Raw genomic sequence first — 16,140 nt, 5'->3', positions numbered from 1 at the left:
AACATATACCGAACCGGAAACCGTGAACCGAACCGAATCGTGGATTTTGTGAACCATTCCAGCCTTAATACATATATATATATATATATATATATAGTCAGGCAGCAATTGGTTGTTGTTTTAGCAAAGCCTATGCTTAGAATCTATTGACTTTGGTTAACTATCATTTAATCACTAAATTAGCTGATGATAATGATAAGAATGATAACACTCCAGCCTTAATTGAGAAGTTATGGGATACTGGGTTTCAAGAACAGGACTTTCGTCACCCTGAAATGTCAAACACTAAATGAAAAAAAACACAAAAAATTGGGGATGGAAATTCATGTTCAGAAAACCAGAGATGTGAGCGACTAACTCAGAGGGAAGAAAAGTCCCTTTGCAATGTAAAAGTTGTTTGATTCCAGTTCCTGTTTGCCACATGCCGATGTGCCCACGTGCAAGGGACTTAATCCTTTATCTGTGCATGTTTGTTTGTGTGTTTGGGAGTGCAATAAAATGAATGTTGCTTTAGTTTCAAATGCAATGTAAATTCAGTCCTATTATTGGGATATTTCCCTAGTTAGGTTATAACTGCGATGAATCCTAGTAGGATTGTTTTGTGAGAAACAAACACAAAGGAAACCATATGTTCTTAAGCCAAAAGAAAATGATACATGGTTCGATTTAATCTTTTGGCAAATAATCAGTCTGAGAAAGTGGTTTGATAACTCCACAGCCACCTGTCTCAGAGGTTTAAAAAAAAAAAAGAAAGTTTTTCTTTTCTTTCTAATTACAGCTGCAAGAGTTTTTTTACCTCTTTACTAAATAGCTCTTTGATTGGATGGTTTTAATCTTTGATCCCTTTACCCTGAAAGAGAATCAGCTCTGGACTTTTACTGGGCCATTCTAAGAAAAGAATATGGTTTGATCCAAATTAGTAGTTCTCAATGCTGTTCCTCAGGTGCCACTGCCCTGCATGTTTTATTCAAATGATTACATAGACTCCTCAGCAGCCATCAAATGCTGCCGATAGCTGTTTAATTTATGCCAGGTGTGTGGCAGCNGATAGCTGTTTAATTTATGCCAGGTGTGTGGCAGCAACCATAGATGTGTGCAACCAATGATCTAAACCCTTGCTGTGTTTATATTGAGCAGCTGCGTCCTCCAAAGGCCAGATTGGTTGGCCGATTACGTCATAGCGCAGCACTGTGACCTGTTTGGATTTGAAGACTCCTTTGTAAGCCAAGCCGGCTGCTCCATGCTCAGAGGAAAAAAGGGAAATGGCGTCGAACATTGGCAAATAATGGTAAGTACAGTTTAATATAATACAAGTATGTGACTAGTTTCATCTTAATGAATAAAAATAGTTCATTGAAATTGTTAGTAAAAGGGATTTACCTCCTCATTAATGGGTGTTGAAAACAGGGAAGGTTTAAGTCTTGTCTTTATTGATGTAATTTTAAGAATTTATCTTTTATGTTCTCACCACTCTCTTCTTCACCTGGTCAGGTGTTGCCATGGAAGTGTGCCCATGAGCAGTGCTGACCTGGTGTTTCCAATCAGCCTCATAAGGGAAATCTACACTGACTGAGGTTGGGGAGATGTTTTGTTTGGATTTGGGGTATTGTTTAGCTTCAGTTTGTTTAAGGTTCATTGTAAATGTTTTTTTTCTTTGTTGTTTTTTTTTTATTTTCCTCTAGAGGTTTAATTTAGCTGGCTGTTCGCCAAATAGAAAATGTAAATGTTGTCAAAGTTTCCACCCCTTTTATTAGAGATAGTACAGGCTGATTTGTTAGAGCAGTGTTTTTCAACCCTGGTTCTCAAGGCACCCTGCCCTGCATGTTTTAGATGTTTCCCAGCTTCCACACACCTGTTATCAATTGATAGCAGATTATCAGGCTTTGCTGAACTGTAATCATCTGAATCAGGTGCGCTGAAGCTCAGAAACATCCAAAACATGTAGAGCAGGATGCCTTGAGGACCAGGGTTGAAAAACACTGTTTTAGAGAGCTGGGTTGTTTAAATGTGGGTGTGTCTTTTTTTAAGCTTCTGCTGTGATTGAAGAAAGTGGAACCCCTGCTCCTCTCTTTTAAAATGTAACAAGTTTTATATTATATACATAAAAACAGAGTTCTACAATTTTTGGAGCCAGTCAGATTTTTTTTCTTTTGGTATGATGTCTTTGCCTCACTGGCCATTTTTAAGTCCACCAGGTTTCTTCTTCTGTCTGCAAACCTTACAGTTAGTGAGTCAGATATGAGGCCAGTAATGTTTAATTTAATGGATTAATTGATTCCGATTAATTGTTTCAGACCAGATGCATTTTTATCTCCTCTGACCAGAAGTTGTTGTTTGGCAAGAATGATAGGCTGTAGAATAAATTATTAAACTAAACCTTCAACAAGGTTACATCATCCACAATTCTTTGTATTACACTGGAAAAGCCTGTTTTCCCCTTAAAAAAACCTGCCAGGATTTAAATTTCTTAAAAATAAAAGAGTGAGTTTCACACCACATGGAAAAAAAAAAAAATAAGGAGCTTAATAGTTGCGTTTTAATGTACCTGACTCTGCTTGCATCCGAGCTGCCTTGGCTTTCGCCAGCTCCAGGGCAGTGATCCACCGCTGACGCTCCACCTCTGAGCTGGCCTTCAGGTGATAGGTCTGAGCGCCGCCGTTAGTGATGACGAAGTTGCAGGCATCATCTACTGAGATGGCTGCTGTGGCCAAGTTGATCGTGCCCCGACATGTGTGACCCATCTCGGCCTGGGTCCTAATAGACAGAAGATCTAATGTTGACTTCTGGACAATGAATGCAAGAACTTTCACTTCAATACCTAAATTTGATAAAAAATAAAGGCACACAGTGTAACTTTTGGTCACTAGCGCTAGACCTGTAACTTTCGCCCCTAGTGGCCACAAGGACTTCAGTATTGTTGCAAAAATCAACGGTCAGCCAGCCAGCCTACTAAGTCTTTTGATTGCGGACGCACTAGGCGTCTAGGTTCAGCTCAGAGGGCATGAAAACATTGCTGCTCTCTGGAGAGTACTGCCGGGACAAACTGGATCACACTGATTGGTGCCGGGGGACCAGCAGCAGAGCTCCAGCAAAGAGCCACTGGGTCAGACAGGGAGTTCTTCCAGGTCAACAGCAGTGCATCTTCTCCCAACTTACATAGTCGATATTTCAAGAGGCGAGCCCCATTCGTAGCGTTGATAGTCTCAAGCATTATACATTGGCCTGAGGAATCATTTAAAATATCTCATATGCATCAACTCTTTAGGTCACAAAGTCCTTGGTGTGCCTTTAAATTTTGCTTTAGATGTAGGATTTACAACTGTTGCAGTTTAATCTGACTAACATAACAAACAAGGGAGAAATGATTGGATGGGATGAATAAGATATTAGAGAGAATAACTTAGGTGTATCTGACAGAGCTATGCTTTAATGTTGGAATCCTTACCTGTAGTATGACAGCAAGCCATTGCTCAAGACAAACCACCTCCTCTGATAACCTTTGATGTAATTTGTCCACTTGAAGACCCATCCTTTGTACGTGTCGCCAGCAGGGGTGGGAGTAGGGCTCTTGGGTTCTGACATCACACCCCCCCCAAAATCAGAGTTCTGATTTGAGAAACCTTAAAGGAAAGAAGTCCAAAAAGTTAAACATTTAGATTGAAAGATTAATAAAAAACTTTAAAGGATAATTAACAGCAGCAGAGATTTGCTTTCAAAGAACGACAATGATCCAGAAGATAGACACACTTCCGACACATCAAGAGGACTTCAAGGTTTCATTTGGAGTAAAAAAGAAAAAATGTGCTGAATGAGTTTTTTTTTGAGCAGTGGTAGTCAAATTTTTTTTCTCTAGATGGGATAAGTGTGGATGTGTGCATGTTTCACTTCTCTGTTTGGGGACCAGAACAGGCAGGTCAATAACCCCTCAATCCAAACAAGAGGACTGAAGAATCACATTTTAAAACGAGATATTAAAGAAATACTAATCACTTCTTTCTCTTTATTTTATAATTTAGCTTCTTATTTTTACAAGTATTTGTAAATATACATTTCTTCTCAAATATGTGTCAATCTTTACCTACATTAGAGATGTTTCATAATTCCTTAAAAAAAACTGATGGGGTTGTGAAAACATCTAGTGATAGGATGTTTCTTTGAGTCATTTTGGCTCCGTTCACACTCAATTCCCATTTTTTCCAAAATCCGATTTTTATTTTTTTTCCGTTGCCATTCACATTTCCAAATATATGCGACTTGTATGTGATCTCCTGTGTGAACTGTAATCATACAACGCAATTGTCCTGCATTTGCAGTAGAGGACGCAATGACGTCACAGGCCAGCGTGCTCTGTGTTTAAAGAAGTAAACATGGATGGTAGTGCTGGAGAACATCTAGCGATTGTTCCCAACCATAAAAACACAATGTTTTCAAGATGGTTAAACATAAATACTGCGCTCCGCATCACCGTCTGCTATGGTTTTTGTTTTTCTCGCCGCTTCTTCATAGCATAACCCAGAATATTGACCTTTGTCGGGTATTAATGGCGTTCAGGTCGGATAAATGTGACCTGGCCACTCAGACACAGGTCGCATTTGAAAAGATCAAATTCGTATCAGATTCAGGACCACATACACAAGTGGCCTGGTTTGAATTGGAAAAAATCGGATCTGTGTTGTCCAGAATGCCATGAAAAGATCAGATCCAGGTCGGATATGGGCAAATAAATTGGATTTGGGTCACTTCAGGCTGCAGTGTGAACGTAGCCTAAGTCAAGATCAGAGGTCATAACTTCTCACTGTTGGCTGCTAACAGATATATCAGCTGATGGAGCACATAATGTCAAATGTCGAAAAAATTGATTTGTGTCTCTAAAGTATACAATGAAATTAATGTGAGGTAGATTTTATTATAAGGCACTGCTATCACATTTTACAGTACTTGATGATTGCAGGGGACGGCTTTACAAAATTACCGATGGGAAATCACACTTGAAAAAACTTATTGCAACATATTGTCTTTAAAACAAAAGCTAAGAAAATTTAACAAGGAAAAATATGTCAAATCACCATCAAAAAGATTATTTAGTACTTCAGGAGCAAGATCAGTTTCTTTAAGATTGAGTAATTGTAGCAGGTTTAGGTGGATTTGCAACCAGCACATACAAACATTTTTAAGGGTATAAAATGTACTCATTTATAGCTATTTCATGTAGCTTTGAAACAGTAATGGGACTAAGTTCATTCCAGGCTTATGGATGCATTCACCTTGTTGTTCTAAACATGTCATAAATCTGCTTTTTAAGAAATGTTCTATTTAATTTCCTACTCGAGTCTCTCTTTTTTTGTGTGTGTGAACTGATTTTTTTTTTATCCTTTAAGGAAATAGCTCATGGTTATTTTAACTGATCTTTAAATGTAGAATCAGGGGTCAAAGGTTAAATGAGGAATCAATACACACATTCACATTTGTCAATTCATGCTCACATTAGCCTTAAAACTCCAAGTAGCTACTAAGAAGCAGGAAGCTAGCTTAATCATTTCATCAAGTCTTACACTAGCTAGTGTTGAATTAAAAAAGGTTATCTTTTTACATCACTGAAAGCGTTTTTAAAGCAGAATATTGAAATTATTTTAGTGAAAATAGGACAAACGTAAGAGAAAGCAGGTCCCGCAGCACCAACAAAAAACAAATAAACCAGCAATGAAAGGTTTTCAAATGATTTGTTCAAAAGCAACGAGCCTGACATGTAGGAGCTAGCCTGACAACAGATTAAAAACTTTTAAAAAATCTCCGCTGATATCAACTCACAGCTAATATGAGCAAATGTCGAGAAACATAACCCGACACATTTGATCGACGTTCACAAGCTGACATTACAGTAATGCGGGCGAAATACCCAGATGAATATTCATTTGCTGAGAACTAGCTAGCTCAAATATTCGCTGGCGGCTGTATGTTTACCTTGACGTGTCCAAAATGCCAGATGAGGAAACCAGACAGGCAGTGAAGTCACTGCTAACTCTGACACCCCATACGCTAGCAGGCTAGCCGAGCTAGCTCAGGCTAACACTGCAAGATTAAAGCTGGGGGGGAAAAGTCCAGGACGTTGACGACAACAGCGATGAAGTGTTATTACAGTCCTACAGACGTGCTGTTTGTAATGTCCGCCGCACTGCTGCGCACAATTAGAAAGATCTAAAGCTAGCTTGCTACATCTAACTAGCCTAACATTAGCTTGTAGGAGTCAACCGGTGCAACTTGATTAATGCCCGTGTGGAAACCTGGTTACTTTCCCTCAATTATCGCTATCAAAAAAGTTAATCTATGTACAAAATTGGTGTTTGGCTTATGTTAGTATATATAAATATACCTTAAACTTAATGCAGTATCGGTATAAACATTGGTTAACGTTATTTTACTGTCTACATAGTCTTTATAAAGACCAGAGTTATAAACTCTTATTTGGCCAGCCTAGTCATAGAATATGATAAAATGGCTTCCACTGAACAGTTTTTATAGACGGTTACTGCAGTAGATCATTATTATAAAGAAAGTGGGGGAAAAAACTGACGATGGAGTCGGACGCAAGGTCGATTCATACTATTTTACGAATTAAAAGCTAAGAAAAGGTTATAGACCAACAGCCATTGTAAAATACAAATTGGAAGTTACTTTAGAACTTAAACATACACAGATGACACTAAGATTTAAAAATTGTTGTTTCAATTCCTCACTAAAAAGCGACTCCGGTGGGACTCGAACCCACAACCTTTGAATCACTTAGTGTATGCCTAGAAGTCCAATGCGCTATCCATTGCGCCACGGAGCCACCTGTTGATACAGCACGACAGAATTGGATATGAATCAAAAACAATACGTATTGTTTGAGAGTTGATATATTAATCATTTATTTACGCTGTTATAACCCTTTGTAAAAATGTTAGTGAGAGTATTCCTTTCAGAATTCAGCTCTATTAGTTGCTAACGGAGTACTACTTGTCCCACCCATTATAAAACACAAGATGGCGCTAGTCCATTACAGTAAGAAACCGATATATTTTTTTTTTTTACCACCTGTTTATATTAATGTTTTCACTTCCAATTACTGGATTTACTGGTCACATATTATTGGCATAATAATTAAAGAAGGTGCAAACAAGGAGGAAAAAGGTGCATTAAGAGTAAACAATATATATACAGTATATCAAGGTATATACAGTATATCAAGATAAATAGGATTAAGGTGCAAGTGTAATTATTATTATTATTATTATTATTATTATTATTATTATTATTATTATTATTATTATTATTATTATTATTATTATTATTATCTCTACATGAGGTTTTATGGTGTGTTTTCAATTTTTGGTGTATTCAAGTCATGTCTAATTTATTTTGACATGACCGTAATTTCAAATAATCAAATTTCACAAGGTGTTTTTCAACCTTTTCCAGAAGCCCTATTACTACTCACTGGTATACATTAATGTTGTTAGATTATCAAACCTGACAGAAATGCAGTCAAGGGTTTTATATACTATCATCAAAAAGTCAATCAAATGCAGTTACTGATCTAAAAAGGTGCAATAAATACACAGAGGAAACTGTGATAAGCTCTGAAATAGCCCAGAGCAGGAGTCACCAACCTTTTTAAGGCTGGGGGCCGTAGGAGGTACTGACCTATGAAATGGCGGGGTCAACGCTCACCTAAACATCATCAATAATAAACATATTTCTAATAGTTTTTTTAATATGATGAAATGCTCTATAAAATATACAAAAGCTAGAGCAACTTTATTTCTTTCTTTCTTACTTACTTATTTGTCTTTCTTACTTTCTGTTAGGATTATTGTTATTGAGGATGTGTGAGCATGCTAAACAAATAAACTCTGCAACTCAGGGAGAGTGCAATTTAGACCTGCTTTACTCTAAAATCAAAGATGCATTCAGAGCAGCTCCCACCTCGGGTCATCAGATAACCTCTCTGTCATGCAAATTCCTGCATACATCCCCAGCTATTCAAGGCTAAACCGACAGACAAATTAATCAGAGTATGGTGCAAAGGGGCCATGGAGAAACTACAAGACTGCTTTGAATGCTCTGACTGGAATATCTTTAAGGCTGCAGCAAGGTATGATAACAGAATATAGATGACTCTGCCATGACTGTGTTAGCCTACATCAACAAATGCTTTGAGGACATCACCATTTGGGCAAACCAAGCACCCTGGATGAATGGAGAGGTTCAGGTATTGCTAAAAGCACAGAACTCGGCTTTCAAGTGTGGTGATAAAGAGGCACTAAGAACAGCGTGTTCCAACTTAAACCGTGCCATCAGATCAGTGAAGCTGAACCACAGCCAGAAGATCTAGGATCTTTTCCACGATGACAGAAACACCAGGGGGATGTGTAAAGGCATTCGGATGATCACAGACTACAACACACCCTCCCCCTCCGGTAGATGCAGCAAACATTGACTTCCTAAATGAACTGAACAACTTCTTTGGAAGGTTTGAGGCACTAAACAGCACTCCAGCAGTGAAAGCTGTTCCACCCCAGGGGGAGGAGACACTAACCCTGGTGAGGAAAACTCTGAGAAGAGTCAACCCAAGGAAGGCCCCAGGGCCCGATAACATACCTGGGCAGGTTTATAAGGGGTGTGCAGATCGCCTGGCTGGTGTTCTCACATATTAAAAACCTCGCTGGAGGTTTTAAATCCATAGTGCCAATCCATAGTTCAATCCATAGTGCCAGCATTCTTCAAGTCTGCCAACATCATTCTGTTCCCAAAGAAGCATCAGGTCATCTAACTGAATGATTACCGGCCTGTACTGACTCCAATCATTATTAAGTGCTTCAAAAAGGCTGTTTAAAGAACACATCGTCTCCGGTCTCCCCCCAACATTCGACCCGTTTCAGTTCGCCTACCAACGGAACTGCTCCACTGAGGACGCCATCTCCTCTGCTCTCCACCTGAGCCTGGCACACCTGGAGGAGAAGAACACCCACATGCAGATGCTGTTCCTGGACTTCATTTCAGCTTTCAACACCATCATCCCACAGCTTCTGATGGGCAAACTGGAACGGCTGGGATTCAATACACCCCTCCACAATTGGCTGCTAGAATTTCTCACCAACAGACCTCAGTCAAACTGGGTTGGACAGAACACCTCTGATGTCATCACCTTAAGCACAGGCTCCCCTCAAGGCTGCATCCTGAGCCCCCTGCTGTTCACCCTGATGACACATTACTGCATCCTCAGGTTCACCACCAATCACATCGTGAGGTTTGCAGACGACACCATGGTGGTGGGCCTCATCAGAGACGACAACGACCTGGACTACAGAGAGGAGGTGGAGCAGCTGGTGGACTGGTGCAGAGATGACAGCCTGATCCTGAACGTGGAGAAGACGAAGGAGGTCATGTTGGACTTCAGTAAGAACCGGCCTAACCACGCTCCACTGCTCATCAACAGCTCAGCTGTTGAGGTGGTCAGCAACACCAAATTACTGGGGGTGCACATTACAGACAACCTCACCTGGAGTGTAAATACCACCTCACTGATCAAAAGGGCACAGAAACACATGTACTTCCTGCAGAGGATGAAGAAAGCCCACCTGCCCCCACCCATCCTCACGATCTTCTACAGAAGCACCATAGAGAGCGTTCTGACCAGCTGTCTCACTGTGTGGTGTGGAGGCTGCAGCGCCTCAGACTGGAAGAAAGTGAGAAGAGTGGTGAGAACAGCAGAGAAGATCATTGGGCCGTGCAACAAACTATATTATAATAAAACTAAAATGCTTTCTTTAAACCAAACTACGATGTTCCTCTTATATTTGCCGAATTTATGTTAGAATATTTTGCAAAAATATGTTGCGGTACATGATGGGGTTTTGCATCTAATGGCTAATGTTTCCTGTCTTACGTGCATTGTTGCCAGGTTGGGATGTTTCCCGATCTCTTCAAGTTGAAGATAGATCACTTAATCCACAATGTGTATTCGGATTGCGTTTCACATTTTAGATGCACGCGTTTGACTGTGCTTCTATCTACTGGAACTCCATTCCAGTAGATGGCGGTAATACACATCAATAAGTTGCTTGCCTTAAGCCATAAAAAAAAGAAGAAGAACATCTCATCAGAAAATCAGTATTAAATAGAATCATTAATGAGAGATACAGAAGGGAAGAAGTAATAATGATTAGATTAAGAGTGGGTCATACCTATTTAAATGACAATTTATATTTAATAGGAAGGAAAAATAAAGAAAATAAAGGATGTGGAGGAAAAGGAAAATATAGAACATGTACTGATGAACTGTAAAACATATGAACATGAAGGGAGAAATTGAGAGGGGTGGTTGGAAGGACAGGCCAAGATTGGATTCTTAAAAGAATATAATGAATTTAAGGAAATATCACGGATATTCACAGCTTAAGGAAAGCATTGCTTATTTATCTACAGAATACAAAATTTAATAAATATAGAATTTGATGTAAAGTAATGTTGCTACACACTCATGTACAGTAGGTGGCGGTATGCACCTTAAAGTTGCTTGCGATGAGCCATAACAGAAAAGAAGAAGAAAAACATCTCACCAGACAGGAAAACAAATGGGAGATATCTATCTTGTCATCCAAACGGATCTTTGATGTGTCCACCCAGGAGCGGAAGCATCCGGGATTCCGCTCAATCCATCGCTCCAAACCAACCAGACGCTTGCAGGGTGACGGAGCGTTTGTGTTTCTTCTCAACAGAGGGGCTCCCTTTCCTTTAAGCCTCGCTTTGCACCATTTATTCAGGCTTTATCAGCGCGGGACATGCTCTTTGAGGTTTGAACGTCTCCTTTAACGCAATAGAGGTGAAACAAAGCCAAGCAGGATGCTTTAAATGCATGCAATCTATGGAAATATCAGAAGTATCTGCATTTTTATCCGCCTTCATTCTTTATTCCAGGTCTTTGCAATAGTCGCCTGCTGCCTGGACGTTGGAGGGGATTAAGTTACTGCTGCTGGCGGAGGATTATTTTATTGGCCTCCTGTCACGCCTGCAGCCAGGCTTTGGTGATCCTGTTTCCAATTAAGAACGGAGGAAAAAAAACAAAGAAGAAGGTATGTTTGTCCTGGAAAATAAACGGAGCGTTCCTCTTTAAAAAGAAACGCCTGCCTCATTGTGGGTTTAACTGCGCTGTGACGCCCATCCTTTGTTGCTCATTCAGTCTGCAGGCAGACAGGCTGAATCTAGATGCATGTTTATATCAGCATTTATTTATTAGGATAGAGCTAAAATAAGAAAAACAATAAGAACTGATGTATTCAGTGAAATGGTAATACAACTATAATAAAATAATAATTAATATTAGAGGCGTTTGAAGTAAAGTTATTCTTTTTCTTTTTAATTTGCCAAAGCACCGCCTTCTTTTTGTCAAATAACAGACGCAAAATTCTTTTTTTTACTTTTTATTTAATATTTATTTGCAATAGTGAAACATTACAAATGTATAGCCAGAAATTTTAATAAGAGTTGCCAGGTAATAACCAATGTATACTAAGGGGGGGCCAAAAGTGGATAGGCCCCCCAGAACCTCAGGGTCAATCTGAAGCATAACGCCCATGTTCCTAAATAAAGACAAACTATGCAAATAGATGCATATATTTAAACATCTGTGTAGATAAAAGGTATAGTGGATAAAATTCTTTACTAGTTTTATCAATATCATGCTGCATTACATTGATATTTACAAGCACTAACATCTACATAAATTGATCATTTAATAAGATTTTATTAAAATAGTTATTTAAAGTATCTATGATTTCACTGAAGACCCTTAGATGACTTGCAGAGTCATATCATTTTGTCATTATATCATTAAAACAAAATCTAGTTGTGAAAGAGCAGGAATTCTGTACTAATTATCTCTAATGTAGGTATATTGATGTGCATTATTAACCACAGTGTTTTTGTTGTCAACTAATTGTTAATATATATAAAATTAAATTGTTTTGAATATTCTACTTGAGAGAAAAAAAAATGGTAGGGGTGGCCAATGATTGGCGAAGGGGGACTATGGTCCCTGGCCCCCCATCTAGCTCCGCCTCTGCTCTTTCTGGCTAAAACAAAGAGCGTCTGTAAAGGTCAGCTTTATTTCACTCCAGTTTAGGCCTGGGTTTCAACTCATCCTTTCTAGCTGGTTTTGCAGGATGCATTTTCAGTGTGTACTGTACTGTTGTCCCAGAGGACTTTTTCTGCCTGACGTAGTGGTTTTGTCGCCACAATTTTTCACCATATACATCACCATAGCAAGATGAAGCTCTGGTTGTGTGTTTAGAGTTGTGGTCTTTGATGAGTTTTCAGCCTCTAAAAGAAATTCCTGTCATTTTCTCACACAAGCTTCCCTTATCTTGCTAAAAAACATCTTTCCCACAGCATGATCATGCCAGTACCGTGCGTAAGCATGTGGAATGTGTGTGGAATGTTCATTTGAAGCATTTAGGCTAAAATGTGTGGTTCTCATCTGACCAAGGCATATTTTTTTCTTCTTAGCTGTGTTCCCTGGATCACTTGTGACAAATTATGGTTATAGTGGCTTTCTTCTTGTGGCTCTCTTGTATGAACCCCTGGTTTGGGAATTTTATGATTTCACTGTCGCTCTATTACCAAAATTATCTTGGTTGCTTCATTTATTGATGCTCTTCTTGCCCAGTGTAGCAGTTTAGGTGAAGGCCACAATTTAGGTATTCAGCTGTGCATTAATTATTCTATTTTCAATTCCTCTGATAAAGGTTATACATTTTTCAGATTTTCATGTGAAATGGCCCTGCTTTAAAAATCTGTACAACTTCTTTTGTACGGTGTTTAATAAACTGTAAATATTGATGTAAAGATATGTAAACAATTTATTAACGATTAATTGTCTCTCATTTGACCAGGTAAGCGCTTGAAATAGGATTTTGTTTTTTGTTTTTTCATATTTTACGTCCAAAAATCATATTTTATTGGAAGATCACTTTACAAATCTCGATTGAAGATACACCAATGTCACTTTTAGTTCATTTTTTTTGTATTCTGCTCCCCAAGACGTTGTTTTTTTCCACTAATGTCTTTCTAACCAACTTCTGAGGTCGGAACAGAACAGCTGGATTTATGATCAAATAAAAGCGCACACAGCTGGATTCTATTAACTGTTCACGGAACTTTTGGGAGAAACTGGCTGCGTTGGATTTTTTTTAAGGGGTACAGAAAGGGGCTAATAGAAATATGTGCATTCGCTTTCAAAATTCTGCACTGCTTTAAAGAAGCTTTATTGTCATTGTACAGGATACGGCACTTTTTTTCCACCATCACACAAAAACCTTGTAAGAAACTTAAAGGTTTGCAGGGTTTTTTGGTGGCAAAATGTAAAAAAAAAAAAACATAAATTATTGTAGATATATGAATAATTGTGTGACCTGCTGCAGACTGCGTCCCTCATGTCTAATGAATATGTAGCTGTGTGAGCTGTGAAGCATTAGCTGGATGTCAGCAGCTTCCACTGCCCAACCCCCCTTCCTTCCACTGGCACAGCATGTTTTGGTCCCATGCAGCCCCGCTTTCCCTCACTCTGCCTTCAGCTGTACTTTCCCAGGACAAAGTCTAAACCAAAGAATTTGCCTGCTGTTTATACAGCCCAGTTTGTTCACTCAGACAGACAGAAAGATGATAAGGGTTCCTTTAAATCACACAAAACTCCAATCCTATAGGGCTGGTGCCTCTGCTTCAGCACAACGGAAACAGATAATTAGGACATTAGCAGGACTCTGTAAACTTCCCTATAATAACAAGTTAAGGACGCGACACCTTAAAAAGCAGGACATTTTTTTATATATATATTTTCTATAAAGATAGCCATTGCTTTTGACTTAAAGCCTTAACTAAGATAAATAGACAACTTTTAGTAGAAAGTTAATTAAAAACAATAGTTTAATTTGGCGATTTCTCTTGAGTTTAATACCTCCAGATTAATACCTTTGCATACTACATAGGAGATGGAAATACCCTGGAATCTGCATGATATTATTGTTGAAAATATACAGTTAGACCTGGGATGTACTTGTCTGATATTGAAGATTTCCATATCGGCCAAAAAAATGAATCTCCGAATATATCGACCTGCATCTAAAATCTCTGATGTAAGTAAGCAGATAGAAACACTTTCCTTCTGTTAAATCTTTATCCAAACCATCGGTTATCAATAAATGGAGCAGTTGTTCTCATACCTGTTGTTATTGACTGTTGTTCTCTGAGTAAAGTGTTAGTTAAGTTTTTTCTAGCGTTTCAAACCTCCAAACACCTAATAAAAGTATGTAGATGCATGCTGATTTCTTATGAGGACAATATGGGCATCTAAAACAGCTGCACTATCTTTATGCTATTGGCAATGTTTTGCAATATCAATAATTTAGACATTTAAAGGCACACCGTGTACTTTGTGATCTAAAGAGTTGATGCGTATGAGTACTTTTAAATGATTCCTCAGGCCGATATGCAGCACTAGACTATCAATGCTACTAGTGGCGCTCCCATCTTGAAATACCGCCTATATAAGTTGGGAGAAGACGCATCGTCATCATATGGCCACAGGTTCTTGCATCGTCATGGAGATGAGGCTTTTGCTCTATTTTTCTGTCTGCTCGACTACTGGTCATGGCTAAGGCAAGGAAAGTTTGACATTTTGAAAGAGGGATCGTGCATGAGGAAAAGCATTAGTCGATTTTGGAAAGGAGTTTGTTTTTTTGGCGCAGGTTTGGTGTTGCACTTTATTGTTTTGATGTTTAGTAGAAGCAGAATAAGGGCATTTCCAGGTCTAGCACCCCTAGTGGGGTGTCCAAAAGTCCAAAAGTTACACAATATGCTTTTAAACATGTGATAGAAACATTTCTGAAAATGATGGATCAGAGGGTAGAGACGGTACAACGGAGCTGCATTTTCACATTCTATTTAAGGGTTAACAAATAACTTTTTCTATTTTTTTTCTTTTGCTTTAAAAAAAATACAAAAATAATGAATAGTATATAATTCAATGCAAAAAAATAATGTAATTCACATTAAAGGCAAGTTAAATTTATTGTCTTATGTTTAGACTTAAATTTATCTAAAAAGGAAAAATACATCGTTACAAATATTTAAAGAAATCATGTACACATTTTTCTGTGAAGAAAATTAGTGATGTAAAAATTTATACAAACAATAAAACCTGTTGTACAAATGGTAAGAATCCAATTATCACCTGTTTTTTTTTTTTACAGATTCATAATGCTTAGTTAAAAGTAAGGTCAAAATGCCTCTAACATTTGAACAAAAACTGCGGAGTCATCTCCGTTATGTCAAATGAAACAATGAAATGTATGTCTCTGATCCGTTCACAGGCATGTCTTTCCGCAGAGGTGTGGTCCGGCAGAGTAAATTCCGCCATGTTTTCGCTCAGGCCTGGAGAGCTGAGCACTGCCTGGACGACGTCAGAGTGTCCCGGGTGACGTGGGACGGCCCCCTCTGCGCGGTCAACACCAAGTTCATCGCGGTCATCATCGAAGCCGGTGGGGGAGGGGCCTTCCTGGTTGTCCCCATCAGCAAGGTTTGACCATTTGCTTTAGATTCAATAAACTATTTATCAATACAAAGGTTTATAGCTAAAAGCTTTTTCCGGCAGATTCACAATAACATCGGCAGTTATATCCCATCTATGCATGCACAGCACTTTTACAGGCCAAATTCCAGACAGGGTGCTGAGATGCAGCCTTTTAGGCCAGCGGATCAGAGCTTTTTGTTTTCTCCAAACAGAGCGGCAGAATCGACCAGTCCTGCCCCACAGTCTGCGGACACGCGGCGCCCGTTTTGGACGTCCAGTGGTGTCCTCATGATGACAACATCATCGCAAGTGCCTCAGAGGACTGCACAGTGAAGGCAGGTCTAGGTCGTGTGGAAGTTTGTTTGCGGCGCTGTGTCAGATTATCAGCTTTAGGTCAACTATTGCCATTAGTTAATTACCACAAGTTAAAGTCCAGGTTTTAATATGTAGTTATTTAATATGCACTTCTTGAGATTGTCTTTAACATTGGTCTCACAAGATAGCAAAAAAAAAAGCTGATTCTTATTCTGGAA

The 16,140-nt window shown here is 38.9% G+C and overlaps 1 protein-coding gene, 1 non-coding gene and 1 pseudogene across 4 annotated transcripts in view; 1 reads left to right on the top strand and 2 right to left on the bottom strand.

Moving 5' to 3' along the window:
• The window catches only part of LOC107100546 (oxysterol-binding protein 1-like), a 26,631-nt gene extending 20,365 nt beyond the window's left edge, over positions 1–6,266 (bottom strand). For 2 of the 3 annotated variants that reach the window (XM_015399067.1, XM_015399069.1), the window contains exons 1-3: positions 5,962–6,266; positions 3,446–3,620; positions 2,546–2,754 (exon numbers count right to left, since the gene is read on the bottom strand). In XM_015399067.1, coding sequence (XP_015254553.1) covers positions 2,546–2,754; positions 3,446–3,582 — 346 coding nt within the window. In that variant the 5' untranslated portion in view covers positions 3,583–3,620; positions 5,962–6,266. The other variant, XM_015399068.1, reaches the window with a different exon arrangement.
• Positions 6,267–6,741: 475 nt separating this feature from the next.
• On the bottom strand, positions 6,742–6,829 carry trnar-ucu. The gene is given in 2 exon segments: positions 6,742–6,777; positions 6,793–6,829. It is a non-coding gene; the product is annotated as a tRNA-Arg (tRNA).
• Positions 6,830–10,659: 3,830 nt separating this feature from the next.
• Positions 10,660–16,140, top strand: part of LOC107100545 — a 15,180-nt pseudogene continuing 9,699 nt past the window's right edge.

Source organism: Cyprinodon variegatus, unplaced genomic scaffold (assembly GCF_000732505.1).
Source record: "Cyprinodon variegatus isolate N-32 unplaced genomic scaffold, C_variegatus-1.0 Scaffold985, whole genome shotgun sequence".
Taxonomy (NCBI): domain Eukaryota; kingdom Metazoa; phylum Chordata; class Actinopteri; order Cyprinodontiformes; family Cyprinodontidae; genus Cyprinodon; species Cyprinodon variegatus.
Note: the sequence above shows the minus strand (reverse complement) of the source record. Positions and strands in the feature narration are given on the sequence as shown.